The sequence below is a fragment of the Diadema setosum genome, chromosome 16 (assembly GCF_964275005.1).
Source record: "Diadema setosum chromosome 16, eeDiaSeto1, whole genome shotgun sequence".
NCBI classification, from domain to species: Eukaryota; Metazoa; Echinodermata; class Echinoidea; order Diadematoida; family Diadematidae; genus Diadema; species Diadema setosum.
Genome location: NC_092700.1, coordinates 12,195,307 through 12,211,502, shown reverse-complemented (window position 1 = coordinate 12,211,502; position 16,196 = coordinate 12,195,307). Strand labels below are relative to the sequence as shown.

Here is a 16,196-nt window from a genome sequence, read left to right as displayed (position 1 = left end):
TTATTGTGAACCAAACAGGCCTTTTTTTTCCTGATTTTTGTTTGTTTGTTTGTTTGTTGGTTGTTTTTGTGCTCTTTTATGAAGACAATTTGTTCCTTTCACCACTGACTATACAGCTAGAAAGGACAGTCAGCTTGTTCTGAATGTGTGTGGACTGATAATTCATCAGGGCTGTCCTTTGTCGATATTGTAGTTTTGCTTTCACGGTCATAATGTGAAAAGAGAAACCAGAATTGATACCTATATACTGACTTTCTTTGTTAAACAATGTGTCTTTATCTTCATACTATTCGTGAAAGAAAAAAGAAATATGAAAACCCCAAAACCTTAGCCAGATATGTAAAAGTCAGAAGAGGCATGTGTAAAAGCTGGAATTTCTTGAATTTATTGTCTGTGCCTGGTCTGATTACCGACATGCCATTACATGTTTTCATAGTAATAATTGTCACAGTAAAATATTTGAGCATGAAGTCGAAGTTGTTTTGAACTGTGACTTCTGTAGCTTTCATCTCATGGAGTTAAGTCCTTCTTGATCTATACCAGTGGTGACTGATTTAAAGTCTCTGCTGGTATCATTTTCCATTGTTCTGACCACCAGATTTAATTCATCAAGAATGTAATGACTGATCCTCTCTTCTGAGAACCTGCTTCTGTCTTTGCTACCTGATGCATCTTACAGATCTTACAGATGTAGAATATGTGGGAAAATAAGAGTTTATGGAAAGAAACTTGTAGTAAACAGGATAATGACTATTGCCTCGGGTGAGATAAAGGCAAATTGGGACTCTATGAATTCCATGCAATTTGGATATAAAGGTGTGATGTGCTTTCTAGTCCTGTTCCTTGCTGAAATGAGAGGAATTTTGATGAATGGAAAACGGTGGTTGGCAAACTGCTGAAGACTAGAACATCCACCAGTCGTGATGGACTAGACGTGAAATGGCTAGTAGCTGGCAGAGCAGCTGAAAGGCAGCAGCAGTAGTAGCAGCTGAGGGAGAGCTAGCCCTGCAGCTCTGGCAGAGCTCTCTCCCATGTGCATGGACACAATGATTTCTGCTGGTGTGGTCAAAATGGATCAAGTCTGGGCCATGAGCTGTCCACTGATTTCAGTCCATAACAGTCTTTTGATGTATTAGTGGCTTTCTCCTTTTATAATATCAAAGTTTTCTCCATTTCTACTTCGCACTGAATTGATAGGTACACTACTGTGATAAGATCACTATTTTAATGTCACATATTGGCAAAGTGTTTTTTAGATTATTGCTCAGAAACTGAGAGCAGGTGTTTCATATATCTCTAAATTAATACCGACAGCTTTTTATCTGTACCTTATAGGATTGTTTGTTTGTTGTTGTTGTGTTTGTTTGTTTGTTTTTGTTTGTTTTGTGTTTTTGTGTTGTTGTTTTTTTTTTTTGTGTTTTTTTTTTTTTTTTGGGGGGGGGGAGGGAAGTATAAAGGCAATCTTAAACACATTCAGAAAGGATTTCAAATCAAATACCAGATGCTTTGGTCTCTTCCCACCTCCCTGGTCTGACTCGTGTTCACAGGGGAAAACATTTACAGTAATCTGATTTATATTGATTTGCCTTTTATTACAAGACTGAAACTGCACATACACCTTCAGCTAAATCTTACTGTAACCAACATATCAAACACACGTCATACAATATTCATTGTACCCTTACTTTTCATCAGTTCTTTTACTCTCTTTCCTCCATTTCCATTTCCAGTCGTCGTCTGATTTCTCTTAAGATTATCAGGTAGTATTCATTTACAAATAGGACACCGCAGAATATTAGAGGCAACCGCTCTCACTTAACATTGTTTACCGTATCATTAATCTTTAGTACTTTATTTATAGTTTACCCCGTGCCCAGGTAGCCAGCTTTGCTTCACTCGTATTCATCTTCCCTTTATGTCACTGTTCTTGAGTAGCGGTACATTGCTCATGTGCTACTGCCAAGTTACGACAAAATTCTACCCACATAGATACTGCGTTTCTCAAGAAATCTATTTTTGGCAGGACAACCAGCATGTCTGTTGGGGACTCCAGTTATGACATAGATCTTGTTTTTCCTCTTTGTTCAAATCTCTGATTACCTGTGTTTCACAATCCCAAGGTTTTGTTATTTACAGGTTGGGAATTGAATCCGCTCTTGCAAGGTGGTGTGATATCTTGCAGCACCAGCGTTGAAACAGTAGCATTCGTAGAGTATACCCTATCATCTTCTCCTCTGGTTCAGATATTGTCAATATTCCACTTTCTAAGACCTACCTCATTCAACAGTCTCCTGCTCAGATTTCAACTGTATCTCTAGTATTGATTTTTTTTTTTGTTTTTTTTGTTGAGAAGATTGGATGTTGAAGATCCCTATAACTATCTCTAGTATTGAATTATTTTTTTTTAGAAGATTGGATGTTGAAGATTCCCATAACTATCTCTACTATACTGGTCATTGCTTAGATGCTGAGGAGATAGCATTTCAATTTTGCAGTCAATGTATAAAAATGTAACTTTCATTTAAATTTAGAAATGCAAATCTGTTTCATATATTTGGAAAGAGTAAATCTAAATCTGTCATCAGTTTAAGATTCAAACACTGATATATGCAGTTACACATTATCACAAAAAAATCCATAATTCCCATTATGATTTGAAGAGTTTTATCATAAAACAAGCTAACTCCATTCTTGTTGAGTTGAGATATTTGTGATTAAAAAACACAGAAAATAATGAGAAAATACAGGATATATTTAATCATAACTTCTAGAATATTCCTTGTTATGTTACAAGTGAGATATAACTTGAAAGGTTTAATTTTGCTCTATCTGATGATGGACTTACTTTGAAATGTTTGAAAATGATGATTTAATAGCCCATTTTGCAATATAACTCTTCATCTACATTAAAACATTTTTAGTGGGATATTTTTACAAATCCCCCAAAAAGAAAAGATGGTTTTATTTTGAGCAGAACATTTGACACGTCGATTAAAGTGAGTCTGCCTTCTCTAGCCTTATCTCTTGCTGGGCTCGACCTCACAGGTTAAGGTGTATACGAATCCATGGACTGAACAATTAGGTAGACATCGCCCGCTCTATTGACAAGTCAAAACAAAGTAGTCACTTATTTCATTATCGACCATAAACGTGCCACTGCCTGCGCAGATAATGGTTTCCTATAAAAACAAATGACTATTGGGGGTATATGCTGCCGCGGGCTAAGTATTTTGACCTATGTGTTGAAAAAAGCAACGCAAAATGGTGAGGAACCGAACGAAACAACCAGCAGCTACGCACATCCCATTAAGGCAGCGTGGCTTTATGGCACCCTAACCCTATAAGGGGCTGCATAAAACCCATCACCAGCTGTGGGAAATTTATTTCAATCTACTTCAGGATTCAACTAACCTTAATTGCTGTACATCAATCCATTTATAATTTAATTCCAATTTGCACCCTCAGCCACTACTTTCCTGGTTCTGTAAGTGGTAATTTCGCAATTTCAACTGCTGCCGACCCCTTTGCACAAGGCATCAAAACTTTAGTGAATGGAGGTGACAAATACTATCGCTTTTGAAATCTGCTGTACTGGCAGAAAATGTTTTCAGACATCCATTGTTCATGCAATTCATTAACTGATTTTCTTACAGTCAGAAGAATTTGATATTGCAAATGATGTAAACTTGCATCATTTGACCTCATATTTACTATTTCCCTGTTCGTTGAATACATTCTATAAACTATTATCCACAGCTTTCTTTGCATTCCTGTGTTTTAGTAGTTGGGTTGTGTATTATTCACAAACTCATTCTTTTTTCTTTTTAATGGAAAGAACAGAACTCTTTTCATTGATGATTTATGATACTTTGAAATTTTAACCTGTAATCCATTTCTGTAATCTCACAAAATGCTACGATGCATTGATGATTCCTGTGTTTTAGTAGTTGGGTTGTGTATTATTCACAAACTCATTCTTTTTTCTTTTTAATGTAATCTCTTCTTTTTAATGTAATCTCACAAAATGCTACAATACATTGATGATTCCTGTGTTTTAGTAGTTGGGTTGTGTATTATTCACAAACTCATTCTTTTTTCTTTTTAATGGAAAGAACAGAACTCTTTTCATTGATGATTTATGATACTTTGAAATTTTAACCTGTAATCCATTTCTGTAATCTCACAAAATGCTACAATGCTTAAACTTATAGTCTTACCGATAATGCTACATGATGATTCATTTGTTTCCAGAATTTCAATTCTTTTTGCATTATTCTGAAACAGGGAAATTATGACTACTGGCAAACAAGGTTTGATGGAAAATGGAAGCAAATTGTAAGGGACAAAAGACCAGAGTGACAGGGAAATAAACAAATTTGTGTTGGTACAGGTGTCAGTTCCGATGAAGTAGGTTTCTGACAAAGTCATTTTAATGGAGAAAAAAAAAATATGTATTTAAACAGAGCTCTTTCAGTGTATGCCTCCCTAGTTTACATAGGCAAGGACAAAGTCACACTAGACAGTTGAATATCCAGGTGTGCCAAGTATGCTGGTTGGACAAAGTTCTTAATTTGCCATGGATCAGGAATATTGCCATTCAATTGATTTCATTACCTAACAATCTTTTCTTTTTTTTTTAATCTTTGTCAATTGCTGATGATACAGCCCATCATTAATTTTTGAGTGAAAGCTTGCTTTTGTGTTATTGTTGTCATTGTTGTTCTTTTTTCTGCTCAAGGCTTACGTTTAGTACAAAAAAAGTGAAAATCTTTTAGGTGAAGGCAGTTGGTATATCATGGGTTGAGAACCAGAAGGGCATTACTACAGTTGTGGGGGGTATTGAATTATTAGTATCACATTGTGGAGCTTGTTCTCTTAGATTAATATCATTTTCAGTGAAATGTTGAAAATGAAAAACACAAGGATGCTATTTTATCTAATATTTCGAAAAATGCTAATAAATCTGCCCACTTTTGATTAAGTTAGCTTTTTATTTCATGAAAATCGATTGTTTATTTCTATTTACCCTCAAATCTTAGAACATGACAGTGCCTTTCTGGTTCTCAGCTGACGATATCATTATTTTACAGTGTACTTGTATCATAGGTTAGACAAGGTCTTCTTTGATTCTTGCAGTTCTTTGATACCGTTATTGTGTGTGTTTGTCACTGTTCAGGACAATGGTGAATTAATACCCATAAAATCGTGGGAGTCATGTTGCAACAGTTAAATTTAATTGGTTATTGGATAACAAAGGTGATAATCTTTTCCTGCAATCTATGACAGAAACTGGAAAGGGGCTGATGGAAATATGTTCTTGTTGCTCAATATGAACGGCAATTGAAACTTTCCCCTCAGGATATGCCAAAACAGTCCTCTGACTTCCAAATTTGTTCATTGGAGGAAGGAAGATTTGGGGGAGCTCAAATGACTTCCTCTTTTGAAATTTTACAGCGGCTGCCGCCGAGTAATGATTTACTCGGGGAAAGGGGGTGTTAATTAGAAAAAGGAAAAAATACAAAGAAAAAGATAGAAAAGGTTCCACCTTTGTTTGACCAAGATTCTGTCTCACTAAATGCTGACAGAGGAGGAAACTTATCAGGTAATAATATCTATTCATGGTTAAACCTCTTAGATGAAATCAGTGAGATGAACAGTATCATGCATGTGTATGTATATCTCATGAAGCTCACAATATACTCCTAGCAAACTGTTATCCCATTATGAAAATATAGACTTTGCTATCTAGATATTATCTTTGGTTTAGGTCTCGGCCTTCTCTCAAATAGTGTTAAAAAAAAGGGGAAAAAAACTGATTCCCATAGATCATATTTTTACCTGTCCATTGTTTTGCCATTATATCATAAAAATTGTGTTCCTCTTTTCTCCTTATTTTTTCCTTTTGGATATTAACTCCAAACTCCAAATTTTATTGTCCGAAAATGGAAATTCTTTTTTGCCCAATTGATCGTGGGCCCGGCAGCCACTGAGCAGCGCCAGATCGACGTTGCTCTAACCTTTTCAACTGTTGAACGGCAAACAAGGTAGCAGCAACTCCCATCTTTTAAAGGCACAATTTACCATTTGCAGATGAAACAAAAACCCAGCATTAGTGCTTTAAAATAGTTCTATAATGTGAGTTTGGGATAGAAACAACCACTATCAAAATTTGAATCCGTATAATCGATGTTAAGTGTTGTTAAATACACAAAATGTGAACAATGGTTATAATAAAGATGTTTCTAGACTAAACCGTATACAGTTACGGTTTATTGAGAAAAACCCTGATATCTCCCTATATTTTAGGTTTTATTGCAAATATTTCATATGGTAGGATGTTTTATGATACAACAGACCTACACATATGTATCAAATGTGATATCTTGAACATTTTTGAAATCACTGCTCCCAAAGATAAACTGGACCTTTAACATCTTTTGGTATGACGCGGCCGGGGTTCGAACCCACGACCTCCCGATTGTGAGGCAGCCGCTCTACTTACTGAGCCAACACATTGGTCTTTTCCTGTCATTTTTGTCTATCTTTTTCTTGCTGCCTCTCCATGTATCTGTCTATCTATCTGTCTATCTATCTAGCCACCTATTTTTTTATCTGTCCCCATACATTAGTTCATAAAGCTCTCTGTTGTGCTGTTTGTCTTGATGAGCATTTTCATTCATGGAATTGCTTAGTACTATGAGTTATACTTCTCTTTCTCTTTCTGAAACTGGCTGTAGGGACTCTATCTCATGCTATTGTTTGATTCCTTTTCTCCCACCATCATTTTTTCATTGTGAGACCCCTGTGAATTAGGCCAATTCCTGCAATAAAAACCATTACCCATTTTTAAAGTGGAGATTGTGTTCAGGAGATGTAACAGTGACGTTCTACGTGAGCTGTAAAAATACCAATCGTATTGTAAGAAACTTTAGAACTAAAAAAAGTTTAATTGTTTAAAAAATGCATATCTCAATTGCAGGCTGTGATATGATTGGCTTAGATTTGATTGATTATGTAACTATAAACATAAATTTAAGTATTATATATGTATATATACATATATGTAATAATGTGTGTTTGTTTGTAGAAATATAGTATATGTTCATATAAGAATATACTCAGTAGTATCTCTCTCTCAAAGTAGACTGCAATGCTCTATTTGTTTTCTACCAATGAATTGTCATAACATAAACTTCAAGATGTGTGACATATTCGCAGTCATATATAGATATATATATATATATATATATATATATATATATATATATATATATATATATATAGATATTCCTTGAATAAGTGCATCTCAAATGGGGAGCTCTGCATCCTGTGGCATGACCCGTGACAGCTGAGTGTACCGTGGGTCGTCAACGGATACTAATGCAATTTCATCTCCCCTCACTAACCTCCCAGCTGGATCATCGGTATGGGTGCCTGGCAACCCGCATCGTGTGAATTTGTGTATTTTTTTTTTCTCTCAAACATTTTACATCCGTTATTGCTCTTCTACACTTGAAAACATGCTCAAGGAAAATGGATGGGGATGCTGTTGGCAACATTTTCACAAGTATTGGTGTTCACTATTATACCTTTAATAGGGATCAAGCTTTGTAGGTTTATATATGCTATATATGTGTGTGTATGTGTACGCATATCTTCACATAATATTCATAATGATATGCTAGTATTCATATTTTCATCAAAGATGTGCATGTGTTTCTGTCTCGTGAGAGCTTGTTTTCCTCAACTTGGCTATTTCTTTTTCCTACCAATCATTTATTTGTTTGAAATAAAGTATTTACAACAAAGACATTATTGATAGTTGAAGAAAGTATATGAATGATTCCAATCTAAAAATCATTTTGTATAGGGCCTACATATCATTTATGACCAAAGCAAAATGGTCAAACCAACTAATTTCCAACCACTTCTTTTAACCTTGCTATATATGCTTACCACAAAATCTAGTCAAACTATTCCTTGAGGAAGACAAATTTTGATCATTAGGGTTTATAAGGGCAACCTACTAATTCTGTTTCCCTTTTTCTTGAAGTAAATGAGAAAGGTATGCCTTCAGAGCAATACCGTGACAGATGCTGTGGTGAAGCTTGTAGGGTAGGACTGGGTCATTATACAGTTGCATGTTTGCTGATCAACCTACCTGGCACACGTCTCAGCACGGAGAAAAAGAAGAGAATTAGATGGAGAGAGAGAGAGAGAGAGAGAGATAGTGAAAAAGTTCTCAGAGATTAAATTTGATGTTGTTTCCTTCTCCTGCTGAGACCGGCAACCTCCCAACATCACTCCCAACGCTTCATTGCGGATGTCAGTCTCACTCCAAAGGTTACTACTAACACTCTGTAGTCAGCCATCTCGAACCCAAGCAGCCATTCTGTCTTTCACCAGACTTCATTTTCTGCCGTTTTCTTTATCAAATGAATGTTTTCTTACAGACTTTTTCATTCCCTCAAATTTTGCCTTTATATCAGTCACAAAATCAGCTTTGTGGTGCTGCTCATTTTCTAAACAAAATGATCTATGTAACATATAATCAAACTATCTAAACAAAATGATCTATGTAACATAAAAATCAAACTATCTAAACAAAATGATCTATGTAACATAAAAATCAAACTATCTAAACAAAATGATCTATGTAACATAAAAATCAAACTATCTAAACAAAATGATCTATGTAACATAAAAATCAAACTATCTAAACAAAATGATCTATGTAATATATCATCAAATTACCACCTTCTTTCTTCAGAATTATTGTCCACTTGAGTCAGACACTTCACATGTTCATCACATTATATAGTTCTTATGTGTGCTGGCCCCCAGTAATGAATTATTTACTCATTGAATGGCTATGTATATTGTAGGTAATTGTCAGTTTAAATCATCCATTGGGTAAGGTATATATGTGTTCCTGACTGCAATTTGATAAGAGTTCATTACTTTCGTGAAGGTAATAACTTTGATTTGCAAAGGGTTGGCATCTATTTACGCTGATGCTAAAGCCATGTACATGCCATTACGAGGATATACTGTAAAACTCAAGTAGCTTTAATGCTGTAGGTTGTTTCAAGAGCAAGTGCACATCAGGGATCATGTTTCCGTCATAAGTCCAGCTACTCGGTTTTGAAAGAGCAGAAAAACAACAATGCCAGAAAAGACTGAAGAAAAGTAAAGAGATATGTTATACATTGTTTGAAGGGCTGTGCAATTCTTATATATCATGATCCAAGTCTTGGCATAACTTTGCCACATCAGGGATTTCCCAGTTAAGAAAATTACACGTGTTGCTTTCTCATGAGAGGGATAGCCACCAAAAGCAAGTCATTTACAGTTTATAATCTTCAGAGTTTACAGATTGGATCTTTTGACAAGATATGAAAGATTAACCCAGTAGATCAGTAATTTCAAAGAATATTTTTAGCTCTATAATTATACAGATTTATTAAAAGCAAGCATTATGCTCTGTGAGATAAGAATATTCTAACAAAAGTGTAAGGAAGTCTATTATGATTTCTTTGTTTGTCTATAAGTCAGTTTATGATATGTGGTGATATTGAAAAAAAAATGGTATTAGAATATAAAATGTTCATAAACTATCATATAAGACTGATTGAACTTACAGGTCTGTTGCATTGAGTTGAAGTTGAATGTTTCTTTTTTTTTGGGGGGGTGGGGAGTGATGGGGATGGAAGATTAATCTTCATAAAGATGTACTGAAGTGATTCTATAGGCACAAAGACAGGATCATCTAATGGTGGCTTTCCTTCCTCCTGTAGTAGCTGTCACTTTATTTAATTTTTTTCTTCTTCTTTGGCTCCCCAGTGCTGTTGTTTAGTTTTAGTTTTTCCCCGTGTAGGAGCAGGAAGGTAATACATTCTCTTCAAGGAATGGTAAACCAGTTGTTGGATCATGACCAGATGGTTTCCTTCCGTGTAGCTCGTAGTTTAAAACACACTCTACCTTTGGGAATGCATTTAATTTGCAAGCACAGTTGATATGTGGATTTTACAGATATCTCTTTCCAGAGGCCAACAAAGTAAATAGTGCCACCCCCGCCCCCCAAGAAAATAATGTTTTAAAACTGATATCTGAAGCTTTTTGATTGTGTGAGAAAGTAAATTAGCTGCCACTTTCCATCAGCCATGTGATATTCCCCAAACAGCTTTCACCAGTTAGGAAGTACTTAGAAGGATGCAAAACTAGGCTGAAATTCAATAGAGGTATGCCCTACTGTCTTTTTTAGCTTACATTAATTGAAATGAGGAACTGAGAAAAGAAACAAGAATCTGATGGGCTTGATTACCTTCACCAGTGAACTTTGCCACTGATGGACAGGGCAGTGTATTTAAGAAATCAGGTTGCCTGAACACTAAAAGTTTTTGGTTTAGGCTCATATCTGAATATCATTGGGTGACACTTAAAAAGCGAATGTGACACTGGAGAGGGCTAGATACTTCAATTCTTTGTTCTGCGATCAATTCAGTGATGCCATCATTTACAGCTACAAATATCAAAGTCGCAGCCACTTACCGATGAAAGTAAGGCATATATATATATATATCTTTAGATGGTTTTAAGGTGAACATTCTTGAATGTTATTGGAAGTGGTTTACAAATCCTTGCTCGAAAGTACAATTGTCTGGAATTAAGCCAGAGAGCATTAATAATTCATGAAAATATATTATTTGTTACATCAAGAAAAATGGTTCACATGACAAGCAGTATACTTATGTAATAGTACAAATTTCTGTTATGTTGACTAATAATAATGATAATGATAGTGAGACTCTTATAAAGCGCACATTTCTACCTAAAAAAATAGTCATGGCGCTATAGAACAGAGTACATATTGTGTCACGTTACAACAGTATCACAGAAACTAAGACAATAAACCAACAAACAATAGGCCTATATGCGTACACATACTATACATACAGGTATACAATATTGTTAATTTAATGACCTCTAGTGGTCATTTCGCTATTTACTGGGCAGTACTCGGAAGGTATGAATATATTTTCAGATAAAGAGCCCTATATAAACTCCATAGCATATGAAGAGAATGCGCGCCCTTTTGGTTTTATCATGAAGCCATGTATGAACACACAACATGGCTGTGCTATGTCTGTTTGCTGTGATGTTGATTTTGCCACAATAGACGAGTACCCTGGTGGTGTCTTATGGTGTCTGTTAAGAATGCCAGTGGAGAAGTCTGTTACAGACCAAATTTTTGTGATGTGAATCACTGACAGACTGAGCAGCAGTCATTCTGAATTTCTGCAAGTGTACCCATGGAGGGCAGGAGGTCCTGTAATGGAATTACAAAGTGCTTGTGCTCTGTGATGGGCAACCAGCATCTTTAATTATGTCATCATCTTCATATTACTGTCAGGAGAGGAAGGAAAAGAGAAGGTACTTCCGATTCACAGCAATGTCTCCTTCACCTCAATTAGTTTCCCAGCCTGTGATCCTAGAACCCTGGCCACGGGACTTCCCAGGTGCAAGATGGCATTCTTCTTTGGCTGGAACAGCTGTGCGCGCTGCGGTACCAAGGCGTCGCGGAGCGGCCGGCATGGATGAGAGAACAAAATATGAGTTTGGCGGTGGGATGGGAGGCTCCCTCCAACCCGGCCAAAAGAGGCCGAGGCATCGCACTTGTCTGAAAAACCAACACCGCTGTTTCCAGCAAAGTGGGAGAATAATAGATGCGAGAAGGAGAGGTATTTCCGCCCGGCGATGCGGGAGGGCCATTTTGTCTTTAAAGAGGCGACATGCTAAGCTGCGAAGAGGTCCATTATGAAGGGTTTATGTCTTTCCTGGTGTTGGAGACAATTATGTGGTGCTGGCAGGGATGTCAGTAGCAAACAGCAGCAGCAGGGAGGCTGGAGGGGAGACGGGGGAGGGTCACATTCTACCGGTCTGTCAGTGGGGACACTGGGGTTGAGGGTGTGGGAGTGGAGGAGGGATGGTGAGGAACCCATCTCAGTGAGTGTGAGAGACGGGCAGCAAGAGGGGAGGGAGAGAAGAGGAGAGGAGGAGAGGAGAATAGCTGGGTGTCTGCTGCTGCCACACATCTCAATCAAATCAGGCGGCTCTGGTGTCCAGGGAACACTTTTGCAATTGCCTCATGGATCAAGCCAATTGTCTCAAAGGCCAGTGGCTAAGCGGCCGCCATTGCCTAACTACAAGGCTATGGGCTTACACCCCAGGACAAGGGAGCCCCTCCCAAACTCTTCACCCCTCTAAATCCACATGGAAGATGAGGAAAGAGAAAGAGAGAGAGAGAGAGAGAGGAAGAGAGGGTGTGTTAGTGCCAAGCAGGCCACTTCCAACCAGCCATTTCACAAAATCATCACATATCATTAGAGGAATAAGGGAAGCTGTAATCAAATTGATCTGTGGGTCTATTTCTGAAAGTCAAACTAGAACCCAGCTTTGTCAGGCAGAAGTAGGATTGATCTGTAACTCGATCCTGCCCTCCGAAATGGCATCCGCTGCAAGCGCTGGTAAAAATGTACCTAATTTATCCATAACTGTTGCCAGTAGAGATCTTCAAACGGCTCGCCGCTACTTGGATCTGACTCAACTTTATCAGGTCCATGCGCTGCGAGCTGCAAGTGGAGAAAACAAAATGCAACAGCGCTTGAAACAAAAGAAGCCGAGGAAATTGAGAGGAATTTGGCAGATTTCGTGTTTTTAAAGTTCAGTAGCATTTCATCATTTGTGTGTGGGGTCCTGAGGATAAATTCCTGATCCCAATTTAAGGACAAAGTTTATTGGTTGAAAATCTATCTGCATGATACCATATGCTTGCAGAAAAATGATACCCAATGAGTAGTTAATGGTTTTACTGCTGTGAAGTTTTTGTGTTCTAGTGCGATGTAGTAAAGGGTTACAAATGGTGCATGTATCTTCTCAATTCTATTATTTAGTCTTTCTGGTGATTATATGCACTGTGCTAAATTCAATTTTCAGAATTAATTTTCCGACTAAGTTAAAATTGCATTCAGTGAATTAAATAGTGAATATTAAAAAATGCAGAAAGTGAGTGAAATTGGGATATATTCACTTTTGTCTTGAAGTCTTTTGTTATCTGCATGAGAAAGTGATCACAGAAAATACAAAGTTCCTTATTCCACCAATTCAATTGTCGATTTTAAATCAAATATGTCATTAATTTCCATCCAACAAAAGTTGAAACAAAATACAAAGCATATATTACACAAATTATTGTCTTGTGATTTTGTAAGAAACTTGAATTCTTAATGTAAGGATCATAAGAAATACAAAAAATCATAAAATATAAATGTGATTACTTAGAATAACCAAGAATGGCAATGCATATTTTGCAAGAATGACTAAAAAAATATGTGTAATAATGGAAAGATGGTCCACTGGAAAGCAAAGCTTGTAGACCAAAGAAGATGTAACACTTAATATAATCATCATTCAAGCTTTGAAGCTTTGTAGCTTCATTTTCTCAGAAATCCACAAAGTTGCTGAGAAGAAAATAAGTGGAATCTCATTGTTCAGAACATTACACTGCCAATTTTGTCATGAACTTTGTCTCTGGGACTAATATCTAGTGAGGTAAGGAGGCGCTGGTATATTGTTATCAGTCTTCAGGCATTAATGTGGCAACTTAAATATAGATCTGAGGATAATTGCTGTTGTAACATGACACCCAAGGGTCCTTCAGCAGATCACAGTCTGAAATGTATGTTCGTTCTTCCCTTGCATATGCATGTGAAATCATGCAGCACATTGTGACATAGCATTACTCTTCTTGCCTTCAAAATAAAACATCACATCTCAAATCTAGATACTGGTAGTAAGCTAAGGTGCATAAAATATGTATGATAAAATATGACGGAAAAAACCTTGACCTCTAACATACATACCACACTTTGGTTGACAAAACTGAACTAGAAGCACTTTTTAAAACTGAAATGTACATAAGATAATATTATATGGTTTAATTTACTTTAAGTAGAATTTCTGTCTGCAATCACAGTTTAATTATATCATTGTTATTCAAACTGATTTTAAGTGATTTACATTATAATCTGTGTCGCAGGATATTTCTTTCTATGTATTCTGCAAAGATATTATTCGTTTACATTTTTATCATATGTTGTGAATCACACATTTCAGTTTCACACCATGCTCAAATTGGCTTAATGCAGTTGTGTAAACAGAATGGTATAGGTTTCATTAAAAATATTAAGAAATGAAGAAAATATGAATTTTCGGTTTCAGCATGTTTTTATGAAACAGTGATATTTGTAATAATCATTCCCATGAAAAAAAAAAGCGATGATGCCAAGGAATCAGAAGTCTTTCTATGACCTAAACACATAAACTGGCAATGAGAATCTTCAGTGCAAAAAGGTTGTAGTTGCCAAATTTTATCCATATATATATATATATATATATATATATATATATATATATATATATATATATGATATTTTGTGTGCAAACCAATGGAGAGCTGTGTATTGAGGACACATGAAAAGCTCATTTGGAAATGTGGTTGTGAAAAAATATGAATAATTTTCATATGTTACAATCCATTTGATGAAACTTCATCCATTCCCATTAGATTTTATTCTGTTTATCAAAGTGGACTTGAACACGGACTGTGAATTTTTGTTTTTGTTTGTAAGAACTTACTTAAAGCTATCAATGTATAGCCTTGATAAGCAATAGCATACTGCTTTTTGAGACAAAGAATGATGGGATATCATAGCAACGCAACCTGCTGTACTTAGATGACTTCATTCCACAATAATGTTTGGCCATTTCAGCTTCATGCCTGGAACCTTGTAGAGCTGCATCAAATCCATTGGATTTTGATCCACATAAAGCATGGTGATGGCTTGTGCTAATGTTGTTTGCCTCTGGTCTTAGCAGTGATAGCACCAGGCCCTAATGTCTTGTTTGCCCAGAGCTAGGGCGGGTGTTGGAGCTTCAATACAAAGGCTATCAAAGTCGGATTTCTTGTATGTTTTTGAGCAATGAGTCTTCATCATTCCACTGGTAGCTAGGCAGGTGGTCAGTGCAAATAATTTAAGGATGAATATCGGGTAATTTGTCAGAAACTGCTCAATATCACCTTAGTGTCAGATAAATTGCTTCTCCATGTGATAAGAACAAAACCAGTATGTTGACGTTCCTTTCCTTGTTTGATCTACTGTACTTTTAGAAATAGTGTGGATGATATATTCTCAGATATCTATTGTTTCATACAAGAAGTGCTGGTGTATGATTCATGTATGTCAATATTGACATAGTGCAAGATTGTATTTGATGTACTTTCTAAAATGTATAATTAGCAAGCATCATAGATGATGAAAGTAATCTCCTTCTCTTTTGATTCCAGAGCTGAAGAAGTTAAAATCTGCTGGTCCTCCAACACCGCCCCTCACTCCAACCAGCCAGAGTCAGGTGCAGACACTCCACTACCCAAGCCCCATCCACCTACCCAGTGCTCTGGCTTGTGGTGCAGCTGGTACCCTGAACATCCCCAAGAATGGTGACCACATACCCTTCATTCCGCTCAGTGCCATTGGTACAGCATGGACCTCGCAGGGCCTCGCAGCATGGCAGGTACCTGCAGCTGGTGGTGCCCCTCTGGGTTCAGCGACGGGGTCCCCACTGTCGGTGCCACACCCAGGCAGCACCTTGCGCCGACTTGTCCTTGGTGGTTCCACATCATCGCACTCTTCAAGGCAGACAGGGCTCTCTTCGGCACCAGCTAAAAAACCACCAAGGTTTGACTTTGCTCATTTGGCGGTTGCAGCCACACAGCCGTGCAGCGCCGACAGTGCCAAGGCGCGATTGGCGGCACCCACAGGAGAGAGGCGGCGAGGACGTGGCCCCATGAGAACCAAGAAGGAATTCATCTGTCGGTTCTGTGGCAGACACTTCACCAAGTCATATAACCTCTTGATCCATGAGAGGACACACACTGATGAAAGGCCCTATTCCTGTGACATCTGCCACAAGGCTTTCAGGAGACAGGATCATCTAAGGGACCACCGGTGAGTCTTATTCAGTGAAAAATGATTTGATGTTCTATATTATTCATATCAAGTGTCATATATTGCAAGAAATACAAAAAAAAAAAAATTCAAACACAATCGAATGAAGCACCAAATTAACATTCATCA

General features: G+C 37.1%; 1 protein-coding gene across 1 annotated transcript in view; it reads left to right on the top strand.

Moving 5' to 3' along the window:
- The window catches only part of LOC140240019 (uncharacterized), a 39,001-nt gene that overhangs the window by 3,349 nt on the left and 19,456 nt on the right, over nucleotides 1–16,196 (top strand). Inside the window, exon 2 of the mRNA XM_072319830.1 lies at nucleotides 15,407–16,067. Coding sequence (XP_072175931.1) covers nucleotides 15,407–16,067 — 661 coding nt within the window. The remainder of the gene's footprint in view (nucleotides 1–15,406; nucleotides 16,068–16,196) is intronic.